This window comes from Oncorhynchus keta, chromosome 4 (assembly GCF_023373465.1).
Source record: "Oncorhynchus keta strain PuntledgeMale-10-30-2019 chromosome 4, Oket_V2, whole genome shotgun sequence".
NCBI classification, from domain to species: Eukaryota; Metazoa; Chordata; class Actinopteri; order Salmoniformes; family Salmonidae; genus Oncorhynchus; species Oncorhynchus keta.
The window spans coordinates 5,652,826-5,665,325 of NC_068424.1; the positions used below are offsets into that span (position 1 = coordinate 5,652,826).

At 49.8% G+C, this 12,500-nt stretch overlaps 1 protein-coding gene and 2 long non-coding RNA genes across 17 annotated transcripts in view; 1 reads left to right on the forward strand and 2 right to left on the reverse strand.

Moving 5' to 3' along the window:
- The window catches only part of eya1 (EYA transcriptional coactivator and phosphatase 1), a 152,913-nt gene that overhangs the window by 130,902 nt on the left and 9,511 nt on the right, over nt 1–12,500 (forward strand). For all 15 annotated transcript variants that reach the window (XM_052498894.1, XM_052498923.1, XM_052498931.1 and 12 more), the window contains one exon: nt 1,955–2,076. In XM_052498894.1, coding sequence (XP_052354854.1) covers nt 1,955–2,076 — 122 coding nt within the window. The remainder of the gene's footprint in view (nt 1–1,954; nt 2,077–12,500) is intronic.
- On the reverse strand, nt 3,926–10,257 carry LOC127916640 (uncharacterized). Its single transcript, XR_008095413.1, has 10 exons — nt 9,871–10,257; nt 9,504–9,796; nt 9,147–9,203; nt 8,172–8,596; nt 8,047–8,121; nt 7,172–7,821; nt 4,680–6,771; nt 4,475–4,638; nt 4,147–4,310; nt 3,926–4,064 (listed from the first exon to the last, which is right to left on the reverse strand). It is a non-coding gene; the product is annotated as an uncharacterized LOC127916640 (long non-coding RNA).
- On the reverse strand, nt 11,390–12,374 carry LOC127916641 (uncharacterized). Its single transcript, XR_008095414.1, has 3 exons — nt 12,310–12,374; nt 12,087–12,193; nt 11,390–11,970 (listed from the first exon to the last, which is right to left on the reverse strand). It is a non-coding gene; the product is annotated as an uncharacterized LOC127916641 (long non-coding RNA).

Below are 12,500 nucleotides of genomic sequence, written 5' to 3' on the forward strand. Positions count from 1 at the left end.
GCCATCCATCTTTCCCATTGGACAGCTCCTTGCTGTTCTAGTTGACAAATGGGAATTTAATTTGTGCAGTCGGTCGTTTATCTTGTCCTCCCTCTCATGGTGCTGTAGAGTGATGTAATTATCCTTCTGTCCTCATCTCTCTCTTCTCGTCCTCATCTCTCTCTTCTCGTCCTCATCTCTCTCTTCTCGTCCTCATCTCTCTCGTCGTCCTCCTCTCATCTCTCTTCTCTTCCTCCTCTCATCTCTCTCTTCTCTTCCTCCTCTCAGCTCTCTCTTCTCTTCCTCCTCTCATCTCTCTCTTCTCTTCCTCCTCTCAGCTCTCTCTTCTCATCCTCCTCTCATCTCTCTTCTCTTCCTCCTCTCAGCTCTCTTCTCTTCCTCCTCTCATCTCTCTTCTCTTCCTCCTTCCTCATAGCTTCTTAATCTTTCCCTCCTCTCAGCTCTATCTTTTCTCTTCCTCCTATCATCTCTCTTTTCTCGCTTTTAAATCGCTGTCCTTAATCTCATCTCTCTCTTTTCTTCCTCCTCTCAGCTATCTCTTCTCTCCTCCTCTTAAATCTATCTTATATTTCCTCCTTCTTTATCTCTTTTCTATAAATATGTTTTCTCTTTTATGTTTTCTAAATTTTATGTCTAATCTTTCTCTTCCTCCCTCCTTATGTGAATCTCTATCTTCCTCATCCTCCTCAATCTTTATGTTTCCTAAATGTTTAATCTATATCTTCTCTCTTCCTCCTCTCATCTCTTTCTTCTCTTTCCTCCTCTCATCTCTCTTCTCTTCCTCCTCTCTTCTCTCTCTTTTCTTCCTCCTCTCATAAATATTTTAATCTTTCCTCTCTCATCTCTCTCTTCTCATCCCTCCTCTCATCTCTCTTCTCTTCCTCCTCATCTCTCTTTCTCTTTAATCCCTCTCATCTATATATCTTTATCTTCTTCCTCCTCTCATCTCTTTTATTCCTCCTCTCATCTCTCTTCTCTTCCTCCTCTCATCTCTCTCTTCTCTTCCTCCTCTCATCTCTCTCTTCTCTTCCTCCTCTCATCTCTCTTCTCTTCCTCCTCTCATCTCTCTCTTCTCATCCTCCTCTCATCTCTCTTTCTCTTCCTCCTCTCATCTCTCTTCTCTTCCTCCTCTCATCTCTCTTTCTCTTCCTCCTCTCATCTCTCTCTTCTCTTCCTCCTCTCTCTCTCTTCTCTTCCTCCTCTCATCTCTCTTCTCTTCCTCCTCTCATCTCTCTTCTCTTCCTCCTCTCATCTCTCTCTTCTCTTCCTCCTCTCATCTCTCTTCTCTTCCTCCTCTCATCTCTCTTCTTCCTCCTCATCTCTCTCTCATCTCTCTTCTTCTCTTCTCTCTTCCTCCTCTCATCTCTCTTCTCTTCCTCCTCTCATCTCTCTTCTCTTCCTCCTCTCATCTCTCTTCTCTTCCTCCTCTCATCTCCTTCTCTTCCTCCTCTCATCTCTCTTCTCATCCTCCTCTCATCTCTCTTCTCATCCTCCTCTCATCTCTCTTCTCTTCCTCCTCTCATCTCTCTTCTCTTCCTCCTCTCATCTCTCTTCTCATCCTCCTCTCATCTCTCTTCTCTTCCTCCTCTCATCTCTCTTCTCTTCCTCCTCTCATCTCTCTTCTCTTCCTCCTCTCATCTCTCTCTTCTCATCCTCCTCTCATCTCTCTCTTCTCATCCTCCTCTCATCTCTCTCTTCTCTTCCTCCTCTCATCTCTCATCTCTCTCATCTCTTCCTCCTCTCATCTCTCTTCTCTTCCTCCTCTCAAATCTCATCTCTCTTCTCATCCTCCTCTCATCTCTCTCTTCTCTTCCTCCTCTCATCTCTCTTCTCTTCCTCCTCTCATCTCTCTCTTCTCTTCCTCCTCTCATCTCTCTTCTCTTCCTCCTCTCATCTCTCTCTTCTCTTCCTCCTCTCATCTCTCATCTCTCTCTTCTCGTCCTCTGTGTTGCAGGTCAAACTGCGTGAATATCCTGGTGACCACCACCCAGCTCATACCAGCCCTGGCTAAAGTCCTGCTGTACGGACTGGGGATAGTGTTTCCTATTGACAATATTTACAGTGCTACCAAAATAGGTAAATATGTTCTTTATATTTTATAATGTTAAGATGTCTGCCTTTATGTCTGTTTCTATATTTGTCTGTCTGTCTGTCTGTCTGTCTGTCTGTCTGTCTGTCTGTCTGTCTGTCTGTCTGTCTGTCTGTCTGTCTGTCTGTCTGTCTCTGTCTGTCTGTCTGTCTGTCTGTCTGTCTGTCCGTCCGTCCGTCCGTCCGTCCGTCCGTCCGTCCGTCCGTCCGTCCGTCTGTCTGTCTGTTCGTCTGGGACCGGATGAAGGGACCGGATGATTGGTCCATGCCGTAGAGGGGGACGGACACTGGAGATGGGTGATGTCTCTCTCTGAAGGAAGAACTTGAATCAACCAGGATTATTTTCCTGGAGCCTCGGCTCTCCCTTCCCCTCTCTCTCCTTCTCTGTTCTCTCTCTCTCTCTCTCTCTCCCTCTCTCTCTCCCTCTCTGTTCTCTCTCTCTCTCCCCCTCTCTCTCCTTCTCTGTTCTCTCTCTCTCTCTCTCTCTCTCTCTCTCTCTCCCTCTCTGTTCTCTCTCTCTCTTCCCCTCTCTCTCCTTCTCTGTTCTCTCTCTCTCTCTCTCTCTCTCTCTCTCCCTCTCTCTCTCCTTCTCTGTTCTCTCTCTCTCCCTCTCTCTCTCCTTCTCTGTTCTTCTCTCTCTCCCTCTCTCTCTCCTTCTCTGTTCTCCTCTCTCTCCCCCTCTCTCTCCTTCTCTGTTCTCTCTCTCTCTCTCTCCCTCTCTCTCTCCTTCTCTGTTCTCTCTCTCTCTCTTCCTCTCTCTCTCCTTCTCTGTTATCTCTCTCTCCCTCTCTCTCTCGTTCTCTGTTCTTCTCTCTCTCTCTCTCTCTCTCTCTCTCTCTCTCTCTCTCTCTCTCTCTCTCTCTCTCTCTCTCTCTCTCTCTCTCCTCCTCCTTCTCTCTCTCTCTCTGTCTCTCTCTCTTGGGCCCTGCATATGAAACCACTTTACAGCATTTATGTCATTCCACACCCAACACCCCCCTCCTTCCCCTGCCTCCCCTGCCTCCTCCTGCCCCCTCCTGCCTCCCCTGCCTACCCCTTCCTCCCCCTGCCTCCCCCTTCCTCCTCCTTCCTCCCCTGCCCCCTTCCTTCCCCCTTCCTCCCCCTTCCTCCTCATTCCTCCCCCTGCCCCCTCCTTCCTCCCCCTGCCCCCACCCTTCCTCCCCCTGCCTCCCCCTTCCTCCTCATTCCTCCCCCTGCCCCCTTCCTTCCTCCCCCTGCCCCCACCCTTCCTCCCCCTGCCTCCCCTTCCTCCTCATTCCTCCCCTGCCCCCTCCTTCCTCCCCCTGCCCCCCTTCCTCCTCCTTCCTCCCCTTCCTCCCCCCTCCCCTCCCCCCTCCCCTTCAGTGTTTCAATTGCAAAATAAACATCCACCTTTACTTCATTCCTGCACCATTTCAGACAGAGTCAGTGGAGATCATCTGAGTGGTGTGTTAGGCTTTATGGTTCCTCTAGTCTAGTCACACATGCACACACACACGCACACACGCGCGCGCGCACACACACGCACACACACATTTATTTTTATTTATTTAACTAGGCAAGTCAGTTAAGAACAGTTCTTACTTACAATGACGGCTTACCAAGGAACGGTGGGTTAACTAGGCTACCTGTCTCCTCCTACCAGGGAACGGTGGGTTAACTAGGCTACCTGTCTCCTCCTACCAGGGAACGGTGGGTTAACTAGGCTACCTGTCTCCTCCTACCAGGGAACGGTGGGTTAACTAGGCTACCTGTCTCCTCCTACCAGGGAACGGTGGGTTAACTAGGCTACCTGTCTCCTCCTACCAGGGAACGGTGGGTTAACTAGGCTACCTGTCTCCTCCTACCAGGGAACGGTGGGTTAACTAGGCTACCTGTCTCCTCCTACCAGGGAACGGTGGGTTAACTAGGCTACCTGTCTCCTCCTACCAGGGAACGGTGGGTTAACTAGGCTACCTGTCTCCTCCTACCAGGGAACGGTGGGTTAACTAGGCTACCTGTCTCCTCCTACCAGGGAACCGTGGGTTAACTAGGCTACCTGTCTCCTCCTACCAGGGAATGGTGGGTTAACTAGGCTACCTGTCTCCTCCTACCAGGGAACGGTGGGTTAACTAGGCTACCTGTCTCCTCCTACCAGGGAACGGTGGGTTAACTAGGCTACCTGTCTCCTCCTACCAAGGAACGGTGGGTTAACTAGGCTACCTGTCTCCTCCTACCAGGGAACGGTGGGTTAACTAGGCTACCTGTCTCCTCCTACCAGGGAACCGTGGGTTAACTAGGCTACCTGTCTCCTCCTACCAGGGAATGGTGGGTTAACTAGGCTACCTGTCTCCTCCTACCAGGGAACGGTGGGTTAACTAGGCTACCTGTCTCCTCCTACCAAGGAACGGTGGGTTAACTAGGCTACCTGTCTCCTCCTACCAGGGAACGGTGGGTTAACTAGGCTACCTGTCTCCTCCTACCAGGGAACGGTGGGTTAACTAGGCTACCTGTCTCCTCCTACCAGGGAACGGTGGGTTAACTAGGCTACCTGTCTCCTCCTACCAGGGAACGGTGGGTTAACTAGGCTACCTGTCTCCTCCTATCAGGGAACGGTGGGTTAACTAGGCTACCTGTCTCCTCCTACCAGGGAACGGTGGGTTAACTAGGCTACCTGTCTCCTCCTACCAGGGAACGGTGGGTTAACTAGGCTACCTGTCTCCTCCTACCAGGGAAAGGTGGGTTAACTAGGCTACCTGTCTCCTCCTACCAGGGAACGGTGGGTTTACTAGGCTACCTGTCTCCTCCTACCAGTGGGCAGCACGACTGATTTTTACCTTGTCAATTCGATCTAGCAACCTTTCGTTTAACTGGCCCACCCCTCTAACCACTAGGCTACCCTGCCTCCTCTAACAACTAGACTACCTGTCTCCTCTAACCACTAGACTACCTGTCTCCTCTAACCACTAGACTACCTGCCTCCTCTAACCACCAGACTACCTGTCTCCTCTAACCACTAGACTACCTGTCTCCTCTAACCACTAGACTACCTGCCTCCTCTAACCACTAGACTACCTGTCTCCTCTAACCACTAGGCTACCTGTCTCCTCTAACCACTAGACTACCTGCCTCCTCTAACCACTAGACTACCTGCCTCCTCTAACCACTAGACTACCTGCCTGCTCTAACCACTAGACTACCTGTCTCCTTTAACCACTAGGCTACCTGCCTCCTCTAACCACTAGACTACCTGCCTCCTCTAACCACTAGACTACCTGCCTGCTCTAACCACTAGACTACCTGTCTCCTTTAACCACTAGGCTACCTGCCTCCTCTAACAACTAGGCTACCTGCCTCCTCTAACCACTAGGCTACCTGCCTCCTCTAACCACTAGACTACCTGCCTCCTCTAACCACTAGACTACCTGCCTGCTCTAACCACTAGACTACCTGTCTCCTTTAACCACTAGGCTACCTGCCTCCTCTAACCACTAGACTACCTGCCTCCTCTAACCACTAGACTACCTGCCTCCTCTAACTACTAGACTACCTGTCTCCTCTAACCACTAGGCTACCTACCTGCTCTAACCACTAGACTACCTGTCTCCTTTAACCACTAGGCTACCTGCCTCCTCTAACCACTAGGCTACCTGCCTCCTCTAACCACTAGACTACCTGCCTCCTCTAACCACTAGACTACCTGCCTCCTCTAACCACTAGACTACCTGTCTCCTCTAACTACTAGACTACCTGTCTCCTCTAACCACTAGACTACCTGTCTCCTCTAACCACTAGACTACCTGCCTCCTCTAACCACTAGACTACCTGCCTCCTCTAACCACTAGACTACCTGCCTCCTCTAACCACTAGACTACCTGTCTCCTCTAACCACTAGACTACCTGCCTCCTCTAACCACTAGACTACCTGCCTCCTCTAACCACTAGACTACCTGCCTCCTCTAACCACTAGACTACCTGCCTCCTCTAACCACTAGACTACCTGTCTCCTTTAACCACTAGGCTACCTGCCTCCTCTAACTACTAGACTACCTGCCTCCTCTAACCACTAGGCTACCTGTCTCCTCTAACCACTAGACTACCTGTCTCCTCTAACCACTAGACTACCTGTCTCCTCTAACCACTAGACTACCTACCTCATCTAACCACTAGACTACCTGTCTCCTCTAACTACTAGACTACCTGCCTCCTCTAACCACTAGACTACCTGTCTCCTCTAACCACTAGGCTACCTGTCTCCTCTAACCACTAGACTACCTGTCTCCTCTAACCACAAGGCTACCTGTCTCCTCTAACCACTAGACTACCTGCCTCCTCTAACCACTAGACTACCTGTCTCCTCTAACCACTAGACTACCTGTCTCCTCTAACCACTAGGCTACCTGCCTCCTCTAACCACTAGACTACCTGTCTCCTCTAACCACTAGACTACCTGTCTCCTCTAACCACTAGACTACCTGTCTCCTCTAACCACTAGGCTACCTGCCTCCTCTAACCACTAGACTACCTGTCTCCTCTAACCACTAGACTACCTGCCTCCTCTAACCACTAGACTACCTGTCTCCTCTAACCACTAGACTACCTGTCTCCTCTAACCACTAGACTACCTGCCTCCTCTAACCACTAGACTACCTGTCTCCTCTAACCACTAGACTACCTGTCTCCTCTAACCACTAGACTACCTGTCTCCTCTAACCACTAGACTACCTGTCTCCTCTAACCACTAGACTACCTGTCTCCTTTAACCACTAGACTAACTGCCTCCTCTAACCACTAGACTACCTGTCTCCTCTAACCACTAGACTACCTGTCTCCTCTAACCACTAGACTACCTGTCTCCTCTAACCACTAGACTACCTGTCTCCTCTAACCACTAGACTACCTGTCTCCTCTAACCACTAGACTACCTGCCTCCTCTAACCACTAGACTACCTGTCTCCTCTAACCACGAGACTACCTGCCTCCTCTAACCACTAGACTACCTGTCTCCTCTAACCACTAGACTACCTGCCTCCTCTAACCACTAGGCTACCTGTCTCCTCTAACCACTAGGCTACCTGTCTCCTCTAACCACTAGACTACCTGTCTCCTCTAACTACTAGACTACCTGTCTCCTCTAACCACTAGGCTACCTGTCTCCTCTAACCACTAGACTACCTGCCTCCTCTAACCACTAGGCTACCTGTCTCCTCTAACCACTAGGCTACCTGTCTCCTCTAACCACTAGACTACCTGTCTCCTCTAACTACTAGACTACCTGCCTCCTCTAACCACTAGACTACCTGTCTCCTCTAACCACTAGACTACCTGTCTCCTCTAACTACTAGACTACCTGCCTCCTCTAACCACTAGACTACCTGTCTCCTCTAACCACTAGGCTACCTGTCTCCTCTAACCACTAGACTACCTGTCTCCTCTAACCACTAGGCTACCTGTCTCCTCTAACCACTAGACTACCTGTCTCCTCTAACCACTAGGCTACCTGTCTCCTCTAACCACTAGACTACCTGTCTCCTCTAACCACTAGGCTACCTGTCTCCTCTAAACACTAGACTACCTGTCTCCTCTAACCACTAGACTACCTGTCTCCTCTAACCACTAGACTACCTGTCTCCTCTAACCACTAGACTACCTGTCTCCTCTAACCACGAGACTACCTGCCTCCTCTAACCACTAGACTACCTGTCTCCTCTAACCACTAGACTACCTGCCTCCTCTAACCACTAGGCTACCTGTCTCCTCTAACCACTAGGCTACCTGTCTCCTCTAACCACTAGACTACCTGTCTCCTCTAACTACTAGACTACCTGTCTCCTCTAACCACTAGGCTACCTGTCTCCTCTAACCACTAGACTACCTGCCTCCTCTAACCACTAGGCTACCTGTCTCCTCTAACCACTAGGCTACCTGTCTCCTCTAACCACTAGACTACCTGTCTCCTCTAACTACTAGACTACCTGCCTCCTCTAACCACTAGACTACCTGTCTCCTCTAACCACTAGACTACCTGTCTCCTCTAACTACTAGACTACCTGCCTCCTCTAACCACTAGACTACCTGTCTCCTCTAACCACTAGACTACCTGTCTCCTCTAACCACTAGACTACCTGTCTCCTCTAACCACTAGACTACCTGTCTCCTCTAACTACTAGACTACCTGCCTCCTCTAACCACTAGACTACCTGTCTCCTCTAACCACTAGACTACCTGTCTCCTCTAACCACTAGACTACCTGTCTCCTCTAACCACTAGACTACCTGTCTCCTCTAACCACGAGACTACCTGCCTCCTCTAACCACTAGACTACCTGTCTCCTCTAACCACTAGACTACCTGCCTCCTCTAACCACTAGGCTACCTGTCTCCTCTAACCACTAGGCTACCTGTCTCCTCTAACCACTAGACTACCTGTCTCCTCTAACTACTAGACTACCTGTCTCCTCTAACCACTAGGCTACCTGTCTCCTCTAACCACTAGACTACCTGCCTCCTCTAACCACTAGGCTACCTGTCTCCTCTAACCACTAGGCTACCTGTCTCCTCTAACCACTAGACTACCTGTCTCCTCTAACTACTAGACTACCTGCCTCCTCTAACCACTAGACTACCTGTCTCCTCTAACCACTAGACTACCTGTCTCCTCTAACTACTAGACTACCTGCCTCCTCTAACCACTAGACTACCTGTCTCCTCTAACCACTAGACTACCTGTCTCCTCTAACCACTAGACTACCTGTCTCCTCTAACCACTAGACTACCTGTCTCCTCTAACCACTAGACTACCTGTCTCCTCTAACCACTAGACTACCTGTCTCCTCTAACCACTAGACTACCTGTCTCCTCTAACTACTAGACTACCTGTCTCATCTAACCACTAGACTACCTGTCTCCTCTAACCACTAGACTACCTGTCTCCTCTAACCACTAGACTACCTGCCTCCTCTAACCACTAGACTACCTGTCTCCTCTAACCACTAGACTACCTGCCTCCTCTAACCACTAGACTACCTGCCTCCTCTAACCACTAGACTACCTGTCTCCTCTAACCACTAGACTACCTGCCTCCTCTAACCACTAGGCTACCTGTCTCCTCTAACCACTAGACTACCTGTCTCCTCTAACCACTAGACTACCTGTCTCCTCTAACCACTAGACTACCTGTCTCCTCTAACCACTAGACTACCTGCCTCCTCTAACCACTAGACTACCTGTCTCCTCTAACCACTAGACTACCTGTCTCCTCTAACCACTAGACTACCTGTCTCGTCTAACCACTAGACTACCTGTCTCCTCTAACCACTAGACTACCTGTCTCCTCTAACCACTAGACTACCTGTCTCCTCTAACCACTAGACTACCTGTCTCCTCTAACCACTAGACTACCTGTCTCCTCTAACCACTAGACTACCTGTCTCCTCTAACCATTAGGAGACCTGCCACCTCTAACCACTAGACTACCTGCCTCCTCTAACCACTAGACTACCTGTCTCCTCTAACCACTAGACTACCTGTCTCCTCTAACCACTAGACTACCTGCCTCCTCTAACCACTAGACTACCTGCCTCCTCTAACCACTAGACTACCTGCCTCCTCTAACCACTAGACTACCTGTCTCCTCTAACCACGAGACTACCTGTCTCCTCTAACTACTAGACTACCTGCCTCCTCTAACCACTAGACTACCTGTCTCCTCTAACCACTAGGCTACCTGTCTCCTCTAACCACTAGACTACCTGTCTCCTCTAACCACTAGACTACCTGCCTCCCTAACCACTAGACTACCTGCCTCCTCTAACCACTAGACTACCTGTCTCCTCTAACCACTAGACTACCTGTCTCCTCTAACCACTAGGCTACCTGTCTCCTCTAACCACTAGACTACCTGTCTCCTCTAACCACTAGACTACCTACCTCCTCTAACCACTAGACTACCTGTCTCCTCTAACCACTAGACTACCTGTCTCCTCTAACCACTAGACTACCTGTCTCCTCTAACCATTAGGAGACCTGCCACCTCTAACCACTAGACTACCTGCCTCCTCTAACCACTAGACTACCTGCCTCCTCTAACCACTAGACTACCTGTCTCCTCTAACCACTAGACTACCTGTCTCCTCTAACCACTAGACTACCTGTCTCCTCTAACCACTAGACTACCTGTCTCCTCTAACCACTAGACTACCTGCCTCCTCTAACCACTAGACTACCTGTCTCCTCTAACCACTAGACTACCTGTCTCCTCTAACCACTAGACTACCTGTCTCCTCTAACCACTAGACTACCTGTCTCCTCTAACCACTAGACTACCTGTCTCCTCTAACCACTAGACTACCTGTCTCCTCTAACCACTAGACTACCTGTCTCCTCTAACCACTAGACTACCTGTCTCCTCTAACCACTAGACTACCTGTCTCCTCTAACCACTAGACTACCTGTCTCCTCTAACCACTAGGAGACCTGACACCGCCAGGTAGACCGCAATTTAGGTCCAAAATCTGCGCCATGCAAATTGTAAATAAGAATTAGTTCTTAATTGGTTAAATAAAAGTTACATAAATACAGAGTGCTATATAAATACAGTGGGGCAAAAAAGTATTTAGTCAGCCACCAATTGTGCAAGTTCTCCCACTTAAAAAGATGAGAGAGGCCTGTAATTGTCATCATAGAGACACTATGATACACTACTATAATTTTGTTTCTGGTGTCCTTTGACAGCTCTTCGGTCTTGGCCATAGTGGAGTTTGTAGTGTGACTGTTTGAGGTTGTGGACAGGTGTCTTTTATACCGATAACAAGTTCAAACAGGTAACGAGTGGAGGACGGAGGAGCCTCTTTAAGAAGAAGTTACAGGTCTGTGAGAGCCAGAAATCTTGCTTGTTTGTAGGTTACCAAATACTTATTTTCCACCCTAATTTGCAAATACATTCATTAAAAATCCTACAATGTGATTTTCTGGATTGTTTTCTTCTCATTTCGTCTGTCATCGTTGAAGTGTACCTACGAGGAAAATTACAAGCCTCTCTCATCTTTTTAAGTGGGAGAACTTGCACCATTGGTGGCTGACTAAATACTTTTTTTGCAACACTGTACATTTAAATGTTAGGAAATACAATGTTTCCCTTGTGAGCTGGTTTGGCACATTTTCTCTGCACAGTCTGAAAAGTACCAATCTCATTTCTATCTTTAAACCCAACCTGTTTGTGTGGCAAACTGTCTGTATCTATCTGCAGGCAAGGAGAACTGTTTTGAGAGAGTCATTCAGACCAACCTGTATCTGTTTCTCTGCCCGCCTCTCTAACCTGTCTGTCTCTCTGCCCGCCTCTCTAATCTGTCTGTCTCTCTGCCCGCCTCTCTAACCTGTCTGTCTCTCTGCCCGCCTCTCTAACCTGTCTGTCTCTCTGCCCGCCTCTCTAATCTGTCTGTCTCTCTGCCCACCTCTCTAATCTGTCTGTCTCTCTGCCCGCCTCTCTAATCTGTCTGTCTCTCTGCCCGCCTCTCTAATCTGTCTGTCTCTCTGCCCGCCTCTCTAATCTGTCTGTCTCTCTGCCCACCTCTCTAATCTGTCTGTCTCTCTGCCCGCCTCTCTAATCTGTCTGTCTCTCTGCCCGCCTCTCTAATCTGTCTGTCTCTCTGCCCGCCTCTCTAATCTGTCTGTCTCTCTGCCCACCTCTCTAACCTGTCTGTCTCTCTGCAGGCAAGGAGAGCTGTTTTGAGAGAGTCATTCAGACCAACCTGTATCTGTTTCTCTGCCCGCCTCTCTAACCTGTCTGTCTCTCTGCCCGCCTCTCTAACCTGTCTGTCTCTCTGCCCGCCTCTCTAACCTGTCTGTCTCTCTGCCCGCCTCTCTAACCTGTCTGTCTCTCTGCCCGCCTCTCTAACCTGTCTGTCTCTCTGCCCGCCTCTCTAACCTGTCTGTCTCTCTGCCCGCCTCTCTAATCTGTCTGTCTCTCTGCCCGCCTCTCTAATCTGTCTGTCTCTCTGCCCGCCTCTCTAATCTGTCTGTCTCTCTGCCCGCCTCTCTAACCTGTCTGTCTCTCTGCCCGCCTCTCTAACCTGTCTGTCTCTCTGCCCGCCTCTCTAACCTGTCTGTCTCTCTGCCCGCCTCTCTAACCTGTCTGTCTCTCTGCCCGCCTCTCTAACCTGTCTGTCTCTCTGCCCGCCTCTCTAATCTGTCTGTCTCTCTGCCCGCCTCTCTAATCTGTCTGTCTCTCTGCCCGCCTCTCTAATCTGTCTGTCTCTCTGCCCACCTCTCTAATCTGTCTGTCTCTCTGCCCGCCTCTCTAATCTGTCTGTCTCTCTGCCCGCCTCTCTAACCTGTCTGTCTCTCTGCAGGCAAGGAGAGCTGTTTAGAGAGTCATTCAGACCAACCTGTATCTGTCTCTCTGCCCGCCTCTCTAATCTGTCTGTCTCTCTGCCCACCTCTCTAATCTGTCTGTCT